At 43.5% G+C, this 18,225-nt stretch overlaps 1 protein-coding gene across 1 annotated transcript in view; it reads right to left on the bottom strand.

The window, feature by feature from the left end:
* The window catches only part of DDX31 (DEAD-box helicase 31), a 74,511-nt gene that overhangs the window by 53,991 nt on the left and 2,295 nt on the right, over nucleotides 1–18,225 (bottom strand). Inside the window, 10 exon segments of the mRNA XM_027104442.1 lie at nucleotides 1,213–1,319; nucleotides 1,436–1,555; nucleotides 3,109–3,173; nucleotides 3,977–4,018; nucleotides 5,360–5,404; nucleotides 11,207–11,271; nucleotides 12,186–12,256; nucleotides 13,563–13,606; nucleotides 14,618–14,693; nucleotides 14,801–15,057. Coding sequence (XP_026960243.1) covers nucleotides 1,213–1,319; nucleotides 1,436–1,555; nucleotides 3,109–3,173; nucleotides 3,977–4,018; nucleotides 5,360–5,404; nucleotides 11,207–11,271; nucleotides 12,186–12,256; nucleotides 13,563–13,606; nucleotides 14,618–14,693; nucleotides 14,801–15,057 — 892 coding nt within the window.

Raw genomic sequence — 18,225 nt, 5'->3', positions numbered from 1 at the left:
AAGTAAGTCATGAAAACCCTGATAAAAAGCTTTCCCGGGATTCTTTCCCAGGGTTTCCCAGGTTTACAGGCCTTCTCAGGACCTTTATTGTATAAATGTGCACATGAATCTCCAAGAGGGGGAGGAAACGAGTGGCATTTCCCCAACTTTTTGAGCGCAGAATCCCCTTTCCATGGATTATCTCTTTCTTTTTTTAATATTTATTTATTTTATTTTTGGCCGCGTCGGGTCTTAGCTGCAGCACGCGGGCTCTCTAGTTGTGGCGCACAGGCTCCGTAGCTGTGGCGCTTGGGCTCCAGAGCATGTGGGCTCTGTAGTTTGCGGGCACGCAGAGGCTCTCTAGTTGAGGCACCTGGGCTCAGTAGTTGAGGCATGCGGGCTTAGCTTCCCCGCAGCATGTGGGATCTTGGTTCCCCGACCAGGGATCAAACCCGCGTCCCGTGCATTGCAAGGAGGATTCCTAACCACTGGACCACCAGGGAAGTCCCATGGGTTCTCTCTTAAAGTCACTGTTAGTTAGGATACTCTCTGAGAACCGCTGGTGAGTCACGTGGATGGCACCTGGTACGTGTGCACCAGAGCAGCTAGTAAACCGAGTCAAGTGAGAGCTGAATCGTCGCTCAGGCAGGGATTCACGTGCAGGGGGTCCTGGTGGAGAGTGATACAACTTTTCCAAGCCTAGGTGTTCCCATCAACAAAAGAGAGCTAAGAAATTCCATCTTAACGATGATGGAAAGACAGAAATGAGCTTACAGAATATATTTTTAGGATAGATTTCTCTTTAGGAGAAAGGCAGGGTGATCATACCAAAAAATGAGCTGGGATAGGTTACCACCTTCAGGACAAGAGCCCTGCTCTCAGCGGGTAGCAATCGCGATCACCACCTCACGAGACCACCAGGTGGGTGGCAGGCAGCGTCCTCCCCTCCCTCCACACCCTGATGGGAGCACAGCAGCCTCCCCTTCCTGTGAGGGCTCTGGGCCTGGGACCTGCCCCTTCTCCCTTTCCCCACGTGCTGGGGACCAGGGAGTCAGGATGATGGGAGAGGGAGGCCGGGAGCACAGGACACATGGTTTGAAGAGCAGTCCTCTCGGACACCTTCCTCCTCGCCCGCTCCCCACCGAGGCTAAGAATCACTGCTGGGAAACAACGCAGCTCGCATCTAGGCCCTTCCTCTCCATTGAGAAGAAACAGCACTTCTTCTCAACTCACCTTCCGTGAGTGTTGCCGACAGCAAGACGTTCTGTCGTTCCTGGCACTCGGCATTTAAAGCGTTGAGTATCACTGTGATGTCCTTTTCAAAACCCAAATCCAGGATTCTGTGGTTTCAAGGGAGGAGTTTTAATCTACGTGAATAAAGGGAACACTAAGGGGCTCCAGAAGTTTCGGCAAAGACCACGGAAACAGCCCTTTCCTGCTTCCTGGAAGGGCTCACCTGTCTGCTTCATCCAAAATCAGCCACTGGATCTGACGGAAGTGAATGTTCTTTGTGGATTTAATATGATCCACGAGGCGCCCGGGAGTTGCGATGAGGATATTTATTCCTTTCCGGAGTCTGTTTATAAAAGACATAAAAGAAAGTCAGTCAGATGGAGCCACAGCAACAGAAAACCCAGGGGAAAGGCTGCGGAGGAGACGGACTCACGGGCAGCGCCAACACGCCACAGCCTGAAATTATGACAAACGTAACGGCAAGTGGATACAAAGATGTATTTAAGTTCTAATTTTTCTCTGAAGTTTCTCTGTCTTACAAAACGTAACTGTTAAGATCTGAAATCCTATTAAAATTGTCTCAGAGGAATCTTTACTATATAACCCAATGCCCTTTATCTGATCCATAGATGCTTCCTAGAATATTCCAGATAGATGGTCACCTAATCTGTTCTTGAAGGCATCTGTGCCGGGGAACCTCCCAACTGAATGCATTATCCCATGCCAACGTGCTTTAATGGTTAGAATGCTTTTTTCTTATATTGGATCCTTGTTGTAACTTCCATGCGATAGGCCTAGCCTTGCCCCATGGACCAGGTGGAATAAATCTAACTTCTTACTCCACAACCATCCTTCATCCCATTAGTCCATAGTAATAAAAGCCTACAACTTTTACCTGAGTACATTTTCCAGCTGCCCTTGTAATTAAGTGGGCACGTGCCTATGTTACCGCAATAAGATAAATGGATAAAGGGAGCATGCAAATCCCACCAGTACCTTTAAAAAGAGGAAGTGTGATTATCTTTGTTCCTACTGGCAGGAAATCAGATATAATGGCTGGAGCTCCAACAACTATCTAACACTATGAGGAAAGCCTGAAAATGGAAGCTTCACTTAGTGGCACAAAAAGCCAGAATGAGCCGGGGTCCCCACGCTGGCGCGTGCACCATGCCAGCCCCGACGGCTACCGTCACGCTTCTTGAATGTGAAAGAAAAAGAAAAAACTTCCATATTGTTTGCGCCACTGCTGTTGTTAGTTACAGCGGAATCTTACCCTAACCCATACCCGAAGGTTTCAAGTCGAATATTTGCTCCTCAGTTACAGACTACACACATAGTTGAGCATAACTACTAAGCGTTAAGCTATAATCAAATAAAAACGTTTTTAAAAGAATGCACAAAATTTGGAATTTACTTCTTGCAACAATTTTCTACTGACACCCATTACCAATTCTAACACAGAATTAGGAATCAATGCATTTGGGTGTAGGAAGCAAGATGCAAAGCATTATGTAGGTTTATAATCTTGTTTCTGTAAAATCAAACAACAAAAATCCCAAACTCCCAATATCCACAAAAGGGAGTCAAGGAGGATGTATCCTTAACAAGGGGGGACCGTGGGTCTCGGGGGCCAGGGCGGGGTTGAGATTTGGGAAGGTAACGAGCTGTTACTGACCACATCAAAAGGGAGCCCCTGGTAGTTTCACCAAATATTTTTACAAATAGCACCGTTTAGAGGGACCGCTCCCTGGGGACTCAATCTGTCCCCACACACTGGGACTAGGAACCCTCATCCGAGACAGGGCTCTCCCCGGGCTGAGAAGGGCCAGAGTCTTACTGAAGAGGAAGACAGAATAGACTTTAAAAGGAATTAACAATAAACAAACCTCGTCCTACCTGGCTTTTTCTGATTTTCTCTTCTCTCCTCCCATTAACACTCCAGGCACAATCCAGGTAAATGGCTACAGAAAGACATCAGACCAAAATCAATGCAAAGCCCCATTTACTGCAGAGGCTGATTCCAAATTCCCTTTCCTGAAGGAAGTCGTGAGGGAGGACTCGGCTTTTCATTGCAGGAGGTATTCCTGTGCAGACGCAATTCCTAGGCCTTGCCAGGCCCATGGATATTAGCGGTAACTTAAATCATACCTATGCGACTAGCTTCCGACACTGTAAGAGAGAAATGTGGGCTTTTTAAGTGATTCAAGTAGCCTCTCTGCCTTTCCCTGTACAGCCCGAATTGAAAACACAATTCAGTAAGTCTATTGCCTTTTTTTTTTTCCTTTTTGGTTAAGATCAAACCCAAATACAACGCTTCCTTACTCCCACTCGTGATAAAAGAAAGGAGAGATCAATTCTCAATCTAATTCGGTGGGCTGGCAGCCTTTGGCTTGGAAGCTTTCTCTCTCTTCTTTCTTAAACAAACCCTACTTGCAGCTTGTTAAGTTGCTTTCGCTGGATCACCTTAAGGTTGTACCTGTGAGTCTCTGTAGGTGGCTTGCTAGTGACTATGATGAACAGATTACAGGACCCGAAGTACCAGTGAACACTAATAATCTCACTAAGCTAGAAACTGGTGATTCGTAAGGTTCAGATCAATAAAAACCTACAAACTGTATCTGGGGTGAGCAGAGACATCCAGGGAATACAAGGAAAACTGCAGTAATTCCTAGCTCTTTGAAAATAAAGAAAAGACCGGTATCTTTCTCTTTCCTCAAAAAGTCAGGAAAAAAAAAGGCAAAACTGAACTCATGGCTTGCCTTACCTTAAGCAGTTTCTGGACGGTATCAAAGCTTTGTAGGGCCAGCTGTAAATGTTAAAAAGTTAGAGTTAATGAGCGAGGTCCCTTCTTATCTTTTTACTTATTTTTAAAAACGTAGACAGTGTAAAGTGATAAGGATCCAACCCTGGACCTTAAGTTAGGATTTAAAAAAAAAAAAGCCCTATATACAGAATCTACTTGGGAAATACACCTTGTTCTTAGACTGATTCTGAAAACTGTCAGTCTGGAGAACGTGGCTAGAGACATCACATCTATTTCTTGGACATACACAAACATAGTGTTCTGTGCTCCCTCTGCTGGCTCAAATTCCCAGAGTACCACACAGAAAAGCACAGTCTATGGTACACAAAGATGGAAGAAAATGAAACAGAGTCAACCTGTTTGGAAAGAGAGAGAATGTAGTATGTGTGAAGGAGTAAACCATACAGTGACGCGACAGGCTAGCCTTGGGAACGTTACTTTACAGGTGACGTGACTATATCCTAAGGCTGTGCTGGGGCAGAGCAGTAGCTAAAGACAGAGATGGTCATTTCCCAAGTTTATTAAAGGGGGAAAAAAAGAAAAAAACCAACAAGCCCAGTGGAAACCAGAGAAAGAGAAAATTAATGTACTGAATAGTTTATAACCATTAACAACCATCAACAGCGCCTCAACATAATCCCATTATCCAAGGATATATATATACAGTTTCCACACGTTTTGTATTCAGGAAGCATCCCAGAGAAGGAGCGAGTTTGCTGCTGTAAAAATTTAAATAGCTCTGTGCCTGCTCCTTCAATGGATGGAGCTGAGACAGGATGCTGCAGGCTGTACAGAAACCTCCATTGTCATGATCGATTCTCTGCAAGGAAGTGATTAGCATCTGATATAGGAAACAGATACCCTAATCTGAAATTGCCTCTGAAGGCAAATAAAATAAATCGGATAGAAGAGATTTCCACCAAGAAAGAAGAAAAACATCAAGAAGCTTAACTTTCAGAAACAGGTAAAATTTTTGGTACAGTAGCTTCTTAAAAAACTAAAAGTTCATTTGTAGGGTCAACTGCTTTTATTTTTTAATTAAGTTGTAAAAGAAAAAAACAACGTACAAAAATGTGATTATTTTAATTCCTTTTATAAGGACAGAAATTTATAGTGTCATTAGTTTTTAGATAACAGAGAAACACTTTTCCAAAACCAAAAAAACTTCTGGTTTTCAAAGAGTACTTGAATTTTTCTTCTTGTCAGGAACCAGAAGGATGGTTCCTGGGCAAAGGAAAGGGCGTCGTGATTTGTGCAGCAGGGAGAAAAATGGTAAAACCACTTTTAAATTCAACGATATCACTGAAAGTACTTGCTTAGCACTCCGAAAGTGGGACTGCTTACCTCTCTTGTTGGCACTAGTATCAGAGCATAGGGGCCGTCGCCACGCTGTTGACACAGAAGGAAAGAAATGCCATTAGTTGAATGAACGCAGGTCACAGAGGTCCAGAAGGGGAGATTAAGAGTGGCCACTTGTAAACATCAGGAGCAGTTCATTAAAGAGATAAGCCTGCCCACTACCCTCATGATTACACGACATTAATCTGTAAGTTCTGGCCCACGCAATCAGAAAAGACAAAGAAACATATATGAATCTGGAAAGCAGGAAGTAAAGTTGCCATTATTAGCAGATGATATTTTATCCTAAAAAAACACAAAAAACAAAGAAAACAAAAACAACTTAAGAAATTGGGACTTGAGGACTTCCCTGGTGGTGCGGTGGTTAAGAATCCGCCTGCCAATGCAGGGGACATGGGTTTGATCCCTGGTCCAGGAAGATCCCACATGCCGCGGAGCAACTAAGCCCATGTGCCACAACTACTGAGCCTGCGCTCTAGAGCCCGTGAGCGACAACTACTGAGCCCGCGTGCCTAGAGCCCGTGCTCCACAACAAGAGAAGCCACCACAGTGAGAAGCCCGCGCACCGCGACTAAGAGTAGCCCCCACTCGCCACAACTAGAGAAAGCCTGCGCGTAGCAACAAAGACCCAACGCAAACAAAAATAAATTAATTAAATAAATTTAAAAAAAAAGAAATCACTTGAAAATCTACTACAAAAAAGACAAGTCAACTAGCTGAATACAAAATTAATACAGAAAAATCAACAGCCTTCCAACACAGAAAGTTAGATGGAATCACACTTAGAATAGCAAAAGTACAAAAAAGGTTAAAAAAAATAAGCTTCACAAAAAATGTACAAAATCTATACAATAAAAAAATTTTAATTACCTCTAAGGCCCATAAGATAAAATTTGAATAAATGGAACAATGTATCCTATTCCTGGATAAGAAGACTTAATATTATAAATAAGCTAATTCCCCCTAAATCAATCCATAAATGTTATGTAATTCTAATAAAAATGCCATGAACGTGCATATTTATGCATATATAAAGTATCTAAAACATGCCACAAGTATACATACGTATGCATATAAAAAATAATATATATATAACCAGACAAGCTGATTTCAAAGTTCATATGGAAAAACGAATGTGCAAGAATAATCAAGATATTTCTGAACAACATCAGATGACGAGACAATTTAAATCTACAGTAGTTTTAAAAAACTGATGCTAGCACATAGAGATTACAATAACAAATACAGCCTAGAATAGAATCAAACACATACAGAAAGTCAGGAAATATGGTAAGAGGCAATTTATATCAGCAGTGAAAAGATGGGTAATTCAAATGTCCTTTTAGAAAAAAAATTAAGTTAGAAAAATAAAGCTGGCATTAAGTTGGCCTTTTTACAGATGACATAAAACTCAGAAACTATAAAATGACAACGTGGGGAAAAAAAATATGCCACACGTAAGAGAAAGGGCCAATTTCTTAGTTTATAAAGAAAGTTTGTAATTCAATTAAAAACAAAAATAAAGAAGACCAACAACTCAGATAGAAAATGGAGAGGGATATAACAGCTAATTTATGGAAATAAGAATTCAAAATATGGCTTTTAAATGTACGAAAAGATGTTCAACTTTACTCCTAAGAGAAATTCAAATCAAAACTATGATACAATATTTTTCCCCTGTCAAATGAGCAAAAATAAACAGCCGACAGGGTTGATAAAGGCACACAGGAACTCTTATACACTGTCGGTGGGAATCCAAATTGGTGTAATTCCTTTAAAGATCAATTTTGGTATTATCTACCAAATAAAAATGCAAATTCCACCTATAGGAATTTCTCAAAAAGAGAGACTCACACGTGTGTATAAAGAAGTTGTTTAATTGCTTTGTTTGTAGCAAAATGTTGAACACAATGTGAATTCCACCAACGAGGGAATGACAATAATTTATGGAACATACTTACAGCGGAAGACTACGCAGCCATTAAGAAAACAAGGCGGGTCAACATGGTATTGATAAGAAACCATCCCCAAAACATACTAAGTGAACAAAAGCAAGGCACAGACGATCATGCACAGCAAGCAACCATTTGTGTATTAAACAAACAAAAACTTCAACGAAAGGGGGAGGGGAACTATGTATAGTCAGATTTGCTTTATATGCACAGAATATCCTTGGAAGGATTAAACAAGAGACTGGTGATAAGGACCATCCCATCCTGAGAGAAGAACTGTGCCACTCAGGGCAAGGGGCAGTAGAACGACTTACTTGTCACTGTATATTTTTTGGTGCTCTTCAAATTTTTTTAACATGTACATTATACCTACAAGTAACAGTAACAATAATAAAAGAAAACAAAGTAATCTGACAAGGGCCAGGAAGTCAGCGGTGCCTTGCATCTCCCAAGTGCTCACAGACACTTAGGGAATGAATCGAATACGTTAGCGTAAAAGCTAAGCACAGATTTAGCAGCAAACTAAATTACAAGTATGGTTTTCATATTTTGCATAGGAAGCATTTACCTACAAGGAGAAAAGGATTTGGAATTCAAACTACAGCCGTCTGTACTCAACATCGACTTTGCGAGACTGCGCTGAAGCCGGGCGAGGAACAGTAAACATGTTAGTACAACGGTATCAACACAGCAGTGTTAGAGATTCTGACATTTCAAAAGGTGTTACTACACAGAGAAGAAAGACCAATCAATTCCTCGCAGGGCAGAAGTGAGTGAGGAAGGATGGATGGGATGTTAAAAAAAATCAGAGCCCAAAGAGCTGAAAGTGTGAAAACACAGAAAAGCAGTCCATTTTCATTCCGTCATCTGAAGTAACTGAAGACTCTGCTGGTGCCTTGAATTTGCTGCTCCCTCCAGATAGGTTTTTTTTACAGGTCAAATCTGTTTACAATTAACTCCAAGGGCCTGTACTGAGCATCACTTGAAATAAGTGAATTAAATTTGGGCTTGTTAAATCGTCTCTACAGAATATTTCAATCTTTAATAGAACAAGCTGTTATTGATATTAAAAAATACTTGAGTAAATAAGAACAACGACATGGTTGGTTAATGCTCTGAATCTAAGCAATTCAGAACACTGCCCTTCAAACCAGCCACATGTCCCTGTTGCTGACAATGACGGTGGAGACTTAGGGAGCAGGTATTATCACCACCAGGCGCTTGGAAGCAGGTCTCAACTCTCCCCGTGCGCTGACTCCCTGAATCCTCCTGGCAACCCCAGGACACAGGCACCGCCGTGATCCCCCACGAGGCACACTAGGATGAGGTGATGTGCTAACGTCACACTCAGACCCAGGATCTGAGCAGAGCCCTCGCCATGCTGTCCACCTGAGGAATGTAATCGCATGTCTCCTGTCCTCCGTTCACGGATCCAGCAAATGAGACAGCTGGGCCAGAACTGTAGGACCCACGCCAGATCAAATACACGCCCAAACTCTGCAACTTTCCAGGAAGAAAAGACCCTCTACTAGAAGTTCTCCTGGAGTCTCTAAACGGATGAGACTTTACCACACTGGTCTAATAATTCACATTTCTTCTCTAACCTACACCGGGTACGATGCTGAGGCCCTTGTAGGAACCACCGCACTGCCAAGTGCCCAATGGAAGAAAACATCAGTCACCTGCAGGAAACAGAATTCCCACTCCCCTGTCTCAGAGAAAACCGGCATTAGTGTGAAAAGTATCTTTCTCATCTCTGTGTGTGTACACATGTATATGTGTATATATATGTAGAATTATTAGTTATGAAATTGCACTCATATCATACATACTGTTTTATAACGGGCCTTTTTAACATGGCAAGAATGCCTGTCAAGTTCACAAACAGAAACTGAAGGAAACAGCACTTTGAATAACTATATAAGGTTCTACCACTTGGGTGACTGTGGAGGATTTATTGATTTAAAAATCATTTAAATAAAGTTTAAATAACATTTAAACGTATTCATTCTGAAATAATTTCGGGCTTACAAAAAATTGCACAAATAGTTCAAAGAACTCTCTTACACCCTTCTCCCAGCTTCCTTATATGATACTGATTCTCAAAATCACAGTACAATGATCAAACAGGAAAGTAACATTGATTCACCACTATCAGTTAATTTATAGCCTTATTCAAAGTTCATTAACTGACCTATTAACGTGCTTTTTCCAGACTAAGACCCGATTCAGGACCACGCAGCATTTAGCTGGCATGACTCCTTCGTCTCTCTTACTCTGGGGTAGCTCTCCAGTATTTCTTTGTCTTTTGTGACCTTAATACTGTTGAAGAGCACTGGCCAGTCACTCTGTAGGATGTCCTTTGACTTGGCCTTGTCTGATGTTTATGATTAAATTAGAGTTGTGCATTTCTGGCAAGAAAACCAGAGAAATACTGTTTCATCCTTCACGCACCTATCAGGAGACACATTAGGCCAACACATCCCGGCACTGATGAGGCCCCATCCAACCACCTGGTTAAGGTGGCACCAGCCAGGCTTCCCCACTGTAAAGTTACCATTTTTTTCCTGTATCTTCTGGATACATACTTTGAGACTGTGTAAATACCCCATTTTCATCACACTTTAATGCACTCATTTTAGCATCTCTGATGATTCCTGTGTCATTTGCCAAACGATGATGTCCTACAAGTACTCACTGGAATTCTAGTATAAGGAAGGGCTTTCCCTCGTCCCACCTATTTATTCAATAATTCATTTATATCAGCTTGGACTCAATAGGTATTTGTTCTAGACTGGGGGCTGTAATCCAACACCATCATTATTTATTTTGTCATTCAAATAACAGGCAGGCTCAATATACATCTAATTCTGCATGTCGCAACTGGGGAAAAAGTAACCAACTCGCTCATCATGTTTGTGAACCCAGCTCTCTTCCTATTTCTGATCTCACTGTTTGCTCTCAACTGAGAATAACCAGGGTGTATTTGTGAGATGCTGGGCTGGGTTTGGAGATGACAACTATGCCTACGGAACATGGCAGTCACACGGCCTCCTAGGGGACCACTCCAAGGAACCCAGTTCTGGCCCCTCTGGCCCAGGCGCTAAGTGTGTTTCGCAACTAAAGGTAGGTCCTAGGAAATACTAAATGCAAGGCGGCCCAATCGTCACACCCGCTAACTGGGTACTTATTTTCACTTCTACTATTCATGACAAACCACTGTCTTCAATACAATGTTCACCTTTCTCAGTCAGAAGAGCTTGGCCTCTGGAGCCAAAGAGAATGGAGGTGGAAACCCGGCTCCACAATCACTCTCCACACAGCCTTAGGAAGTTATTTAACTTCCTCAAGCCTCCTTTTTTTTTTCTTTTTTTTTTTAAATCGAGGTAATAATAGTAGTACCTTCCAACTCAGTGGGACTGGGGTAGTTAGAGAGTCAAGAAGACAACACAAGCAAAGCATTCAGCACGATGTCTGACACAGGGGGAGCATCTTACAAACATTCCCTGTTAGAACTACTAGGATGATTGTTACATTTGTTTATATTTATTCTATTCCACTCTGAGCACGGTCTTCAGATGCAACATGCTTACGTAATAAATGAACTAAAAAGAGGCAGGAAAACAAAGCTAAGTGAAAAGATTCTTTTGGTCCCAATATTACTGCTTTGGTTCAGTTTGATGGCTTCTTATGCACTGTGAACAAGAACAGGAAAACATACTTTCTTTTCTATTTTTTTCTTTTTTTCGGCCACAGCACGTGGCTTGCAGGATCTTAGTTCCCCGACCGGGGATTGAACCCAGGCCCTCGGCAGTGAAAGCGCCAAGTCCTAACCACTGGACTGCCAGGGAACTCCCAGAAAAACACACTTTCTACTCACCTGTATTTTGGATTTCATTGCTTGAAGAGACTGGACCACAGGGATGCAATAGGCAAGAGTTTTACCTTTTAAAAAAGAACAAGAGCAATCAAAATCACAGAGCCTATAGATGCCAGAGACAGTAAACGAACCGGCTCCGCTACCTTTGGGCCGTCCTGAAGTCTGGGGACAGGAAAAGTGCACTCACATCCGGGTGGAAACGGAAGTCACCTGTCTGTCACAACTCCTAGCTCTGCTTTGTAAATTCAGTACTTCTAACAAACCTGCACCTTCAGCCCCTTTAATGTCTAACAAGGGAGACAATGAGACATTTCCGAGGTCACACAGAAGCTCAACTCAATGACTGTCCCTAGAAACTAGAAAACTCCCTCTCTGGGGTCACCTCAACCTCTCAAAGAGGCGTCCGTGCTGCTTTCGTGGTGAGAAGCCAGCCAGTCTGAAACCCCAGAGCCGGCCTCTAAACATCAAGTAGAAACCAAGGACGGCAAAAACCTTGGGCTTCCACCACCTGAAACGCGGCTGAGCTGGGGGAGCAGAGAACAGCTGACCCGCCACTAAGAGCACAGGAGGGTCAGAAGAGCAAGTCCAGACTGTTCTGGAAGGCGCCAGAACGATGTTCCGTGTTCTAGCAAAACAACTGGCATCCGATCAGCGTGTGCTCACAGCAAGGCTGTTTTAATACCAGAAGGAAATAGTCATCACCCACTGGAGTGAAGACAGGCAGCTCTGGCCATAGATGGTGGGACCAGGCAGAGCCCTGAGGTGGGCTCTGAGAAATGATAGCAGACTTGACTCCTTCCTGATCCTTCCTGATCATGGGCCCCACTGATCATCCCCTTCCTTTCAGGGCTCTAATCAGAAGCAAGCGTGGCCGCCCCTCCCCCAAACCACACAAATCAGCCGCCACCCCGACAGACACCTCACTACACAACCCACCACACGACCGTGGAGGAAGGGCAGAAATCAAATGACAACTGACCTGAGCCAGTCTGGGATCTCACGAGAGCATCTCTGCCTTCCAGCAACACAGGGATACTTTGCTTCTGAACGCTTGGGCCGCCCAAAAGAAAGAGCACATGATTATCTATAAAGTACCACCTGCCCATGTTTACACGCAGAGATGCACAAAATGCGATGACCCCAGGCTCTATCACCTGCCGCCTCAGAGGTTACCTACACAGTCATGGGAAGGGCTGAGAAACCTCTGATGGTTAGAAGAATAAAACCTCAGTTAGATTTTTGGAACTTTTGGGGCTGCAAATGGTGAGGCAAGCCGGAGACTGGCCGTTCTATTAGACTACTTAAAAAGAAAGATGGGACAGGCGTGATGGCAAGCTGGTGCTACCACAAAAGCACACCACACACTCCCCTGCCTTCTGAACCACGGAATATGAAACAATAAAACACTATGGAAAGATTCCCAGGCAGAAGAGTGAAAGGAAGCTTGTGAGCCACACAGACAGCCAGGAACCGCTGTCCGTTCTCTAGAAAACCAAATATGACTGCTATGGACACGGTAAGATGTGTGTCCACGTGTGTACTCAAAAACAAACAACTAAAACAGCAAAGTCCTACTGTACAGCACAGGGAACTATATTCGATATCCCATGATAAACCACAATGGAAAAGAGTATGAAAAAGAATATATATGTATAACTGAATCACTTTGCTGTGCAGCAGAAATTAACACAACATGGTAAATCAACTATACTTCAATAAAATAAAATAAAAAATCCAAAAGGGTATGGAAATCACTTACATTTGGTTGATAAAACTGAACAAAAAAAATAATCAAGGGGTTCCTTATTTCATTCTTTGATACTCTTATTAATGTTTACTTCTAAGTGAAAGGTGACTTATTGAAATGTACACAAGCATACACACTCAGAGAGAGGGGGTCATCTCTGCCCCCACCTGTCACCACTCCATCTCTGTTTTCCAGGAGCTGTCACTAACGTTTAAAAACTTTTTCCAGCATCCCATTATATCCAACTAAGTATTTACTCCTATCTTGTAGCTGACTCTAATTCTTACTACTAAGAAATGACAAGATAAATTCTGTATTCTAGACAAGTTATTTTCAGGAAGCACAGACAACAGTGGGATCTTATGCAGACCATCTTCTGGACCAGAGATCTCTTACAGTTTAGAGCTGAGGGCAGAAGGGGACGGAGACCCAGTCCCTCCATCTCTCAGGTGGGGAAGCTGAGCGGCTACCAAGCCCTCGAGGGTCAATAATCTGGCCTGTTCTCTAATGCCAAGACACGAGTTTGCTGTCCTTCACAGACAATTCAGATTTCATCTGTTTATACCCACTTAAACCCTGAGAAAATCAAGACTGACCCGGAGCTCTTACCTGGTCATACTAGACATTTTTAAGACCGTATTTATTGTGGAAATCTAAGAGAAAAGACAAAAAACAAAACAAAACTTTTCTTTAACAAATTTTTTGGTACAAATATATTTAATGCAAATAAGGATGCAAAAAAGGGGAAAATACTGGGGTAAAAACGGATGACCACGATCAAATCAAGTTCCTCTAACCCAGTGGTTCTCAACTGGGGGTGGTTCTGAGCACTGCCTCCCCTGGACCTCCCGATGTCTGAAGAAATCGTTGGTTGTTACAACTGCGGGTGGGGATGCTACTGGCATTAAGTGAGTAAAGGCACAGGATGCTGCCATACGTCCTGCAACGCACGGGGCAGCCACCGTGACACAGAGTCCCCATCCCCAGGCATGCACAGTACCAAGGCTGGGAAACCCCACTCCAGCCTGTAGGTGAGAAAGCAAGTATAGGTAACCCACCCGAAAGAAGGAGCAGGTAAGCCATGACCATACGAGCCAAGGAAATCCAGACTCCCTAAAAGTGAATGTATGTTCCTCACCTTACTCATAAATAAGGCTGGAACACTCATTCATGGTTTTTATGTTGGTTATTTTTTTTTTTTTGAGTGTCCATTTGTTTGTAGCAAATGCATGTTTAAAGAGCCCCTTCTTCCTTCAATTATTTATAATTCCCTTAACAGCAAGATGCCGGTTCAGTTCCCTCTCCTAGGGTCCCTGTGACATCAGCCACCCAGAATAGCCCTGATGTCATTATCTATCCAGTAATTATGAGGTGGATTTCAAGTTCGATGTGTGGAGTCTCAATCCTAAAGTGAATGAGGTGAGGAAAGTCTTTAGAGTTCTTTAAAAAAAGAGGGGGAGTGGGGTGCGGACAGTGAACAGACTCCTAAGTTCATGTGAATGGTCCTAGAAGAGCATCTTAGCAATCTGAGTTCATCCAGGTAACTTGACACAAAAATAACCATTCTCTGATTTTTTTTCTTCCTAGAACTGTCATTTCACAGACATTCTGAATGAACAGACCAGAAAAATCGACACACCAATAAAACATGGAGGGATACTTACTAGATGTGGGTGGAGGTCCAGGGCTTGAAAAGCATCTGAAGTGAACACTTTTTCTTGCACCTGCTTTACTACAGGTCTGCAAATGACGAACAAGACGCGTGCGTCAGTTCCAAGAAACAAAGAAGAAGGGCAGAAGACACTTAATTCCTTTCATTCTCGAAGGGTGTCTACACGTGGACATACCTGTGGAGTTCTGGAATCTCAGGGTTGTTTTTAAACAGGGATGAAGTCTTAATGCCCGGTTTCCGTTCCGGGTTTCCATCCCTCGCACCAGCTGAAGACCTCTTGGGAGAAAACGGTTTCTGTGCCTTCCCCTTAAAAGTCCTTGGAGTTTCTTTAGCGGCAGTTTTCTCGGCCGGGGGAAATGAAGTTTCACTCCTCCGTTTCGCTGGGGGAGTCTCACTGGACGCTTGGTATTTTCTTTTGGTGGCTGTTGCTTGCTATATCGTTCCCAAAAGGAAAGAGCGACAAGAGATGCGTTAGTCCATGAAAACAGACCTCAGAGTGAAGCCTGACTGCCCACAGAATTGCATCTCTCCCTGCAGAGATCATTACGCCCCATATGTCAAGCAACAGTTTAGGGTCTGCAATCAGATTCTTTGACTCAACACTTTTTTTTCCCCAAAAAAGGAAAAAAAAAAAAACAACCCAGAAACCTCAGCTGATCCATCTACTAGACCTCACCAATCATCTTAACCTTCAACTCCACCAAGATAATCAAGAAGGGAGAAACATTTTTCAGGCTGAATTTTAACAAATGGAGTCTGTTTGCAGGGAGGAGAGGACCCACCTTGCGAAGTGTGCAAGCTATGTCAATCCAAATCTCTAGGAATCCACGTACACGACAAGAACGAGAAAGAGGGGAAATGAATCTTTTCTCTTGCCACCAACAAAGCCCATCGGTGACTACATAAGCTGCATCCCAGCTCATGCCCAGGATGCGGAAACCTTCATTACCGCTCTACCCCAGAGCGACTGGATGGCTGTCATTCTCTGCCCTCACGCTGCTCCCCCAGATTCAGATGGCTTGGAGACGATTCCTCCTCCCAGTTTCCATTGCAAATGAGAATTCAGCTCCATCCATCACCTCTATCACAATTACTTCCAACTCTCCTCGCCTTTCCATTCCCTGTCTGATCGCCGAGTACAGGCTACAACATGAGACATTTTCTTGCCTGTTGCTTCTCATTTCCATAACATGAATGTTGTTAAATGTATGATGTCCAAACTTCCCCTAGGAGAAGTTCATCCAATTCCTCTATTTTCCTTGGCCTTCTCTTCCAATTTACATTACACATGAATATGAAAACATCCTGTGAGTAGCTAGGAATTGTTATTCTGGAGTTCTGGTTTCTCTTGGAATATGTTATTTTCCTCGTGGCTTGAAATCATGACTTCTGTGTACACATCAGCTGGCTTTAGCCATGCCTGTCAGCTTTTTTTTTTTTTTTTTTTGCGGTACGTGGGCCTCTCACTGTTGCGGCCTCTCCCGTTGCAGAGCACAGGCTCCGGACGCGCAGGCTCAGTGGCCATGGCTCACGGGCCCAGCCGCTCCGCGGCACGTGGGATCCTCCCGGACTGGGGCACGAACCCGCGTCCCCTGCATCGGCAGGCGGACTCTCAACCACTGCGCCACCAGGGAAGCCCGACTGTCAGCTTTTGACTAACCTAGCAATAACAATAGTTCTTTGTTCCTGGCAACCTAAGGGCTCCTATAGCTAAGTAATTCGATACATACAACTTCAACAACATACAACATACAACTTCAAATATTTAGTATTAATATTTAGTATTAATGAAATTTACAAATTTTACAAATTTATTTTTACAAAGTCCCAAATTTTCAGACTAAAAAGAGTTGAAGTCAACTTTCAGGTCGGAATGAAATGTGCAGATCTTACCTGGTTTACAGACCCACAGGCTCTTGGAGCACAAAAAGGCCCAAAGGCCTCTCCCCCCAACGCATGTGTGGATTTCCCATCACCAGACCCCCTGACAGGTGGCCCTGCAGCTCCTGCCTGCACCTCCTCCTACTGTCCTCCATCCCATGAGGCAGCCCATTCTGTCCCCAACCATGTTCTAGGGGCTGGGAAGCTGTTTCTGACATTCAGGCAAGACCTGTCTCCTAGAAGATCCAGCTACTCGTTTGCAGTTTGCTTTCTGTGGCAACTCTTGCATGTAACATTCCTTCATTCATCACAGCACTCCTCGTTTTCCTCCTTCTTTGGACTAAATATCCCCAACAGGACACAAACTTTAGATCCCTTACCATCCCGGTCACTCTTTATTCCCATGTCAACTTCTCTCTAAAGGCAAGTGTTCCGAATTAAGCACAGTATCAGGCAGGCTTTCCATTGCTCGGCTAAAACTGAAAACGTGTTACAGAGCTACGAAGCCCTTTAGAATCTAACCTCGGCCCATCTCACCAGTCTCAGCTTTACCCTCTGCTATCCTGGACTTCCTTAAATTCCTAGAATGTACCAAGCTCCTTCTCTCCTCAGGGCCTTTGCACATGTTACTCCTACACCCATGTCCCCAGCCCTCCCCTCACACTCATCCTTCAGATCTAGATCTACCTGCTGCGTCCTCAGAAGAGCCTTTCCTGACCTCCTCTCTCCACCTGTCAAACCAGGGTGCCTGCTCTTGGCTCTCCTGGCACCCTTATTGTCCTTTGCAGCACTCGGTAAAATAATAAATAGAGCACATAATTCATTGTGTGATGTCTGTCTTCCCCATTAGATTGGAAGAAATGGACAAGCCTGTCCCAGGCTTGCACTGAATCCCCTGCACAGGACCACGTCTGGCACAAAGTAAGTGCTCAATAAATAATTGTAAGATTAATGAATAACACGTGGTGGAATTATCCTTTTCCGTGATCTGGATCTATTCTATTTGTTAGTTCCCCCGCACCCCACCAGCACCCACAACACATTCATTTAAAAAACTGGCCACCGTCAAGTAGCTTGGTTCTGAAGATACAAAGGTTAGACAAGCCCTTGAAGAAGTCACAGACCAGCGGAAGAGACAAAAGTGTAAAATCGCAAATCTAAACCTGTATTTGTACTACAGAAGAGGTACAGACAAAGGGTTATTTGGGCACAAAACATGAAGTAAGACTACCATGGCCCACAGCGAGGGGAAGGGAGGCAAAGGTACAGGCATGCTTCATGAGGTGGCATTTGAGCAGAGAAGAGCAGGGACACATCTGGATCTTCTAAAAATAAGCAAGTGTCTGAGTCTGCTCCCCCACCTGCATAATGAGGGGATTATGGCAGGTGACCTCTAGGGTCCATCCTGCCCTACCAGTCTACATGCCATGTCTTTGATATTAATAAACATATTCAGTAGTTACTATACACCAGGGAGTATGCTAAATACTTACATGAATGATGTCATCTATCCATAGGGTACTGGCATCATCCCATTTTCAGATGAGAACACAGAGAAAGAGAAGTGAGGCAATCTGCCGCAGGATCACTGAGGGATCAAGGCTTTGCCCAGACACTATAGTTCCACGCCCTGGGTTCCTAACAACAATGTTACAACACCATCTAGTAAATGTATCCTGTTTGGTTAGAAAATGTATCCTGTTTGGTTAGAAAACATCA

This window comes from Aethalodelphis obliquidens, unplaced genomic scaffold (assembly GCF_003676395.1).
Source record: "Aethalodelphis obliquidens isolate GAN/ISIS:26980383/991018 unplaced genomic scaffold, ASM367639v1 scaffold7, whole genome shotgun sequence".
NCBI classification, from domain to species: Eukaryota; Metazoa; Chordata; class Mammalia; order Artiodactyla; family Delphinidae; genus Aethalodelphis; species Aethalodelphis obliquidens.
This window is presented reverse-complemented; position numbering and strand designations above follow the sequence as displayed.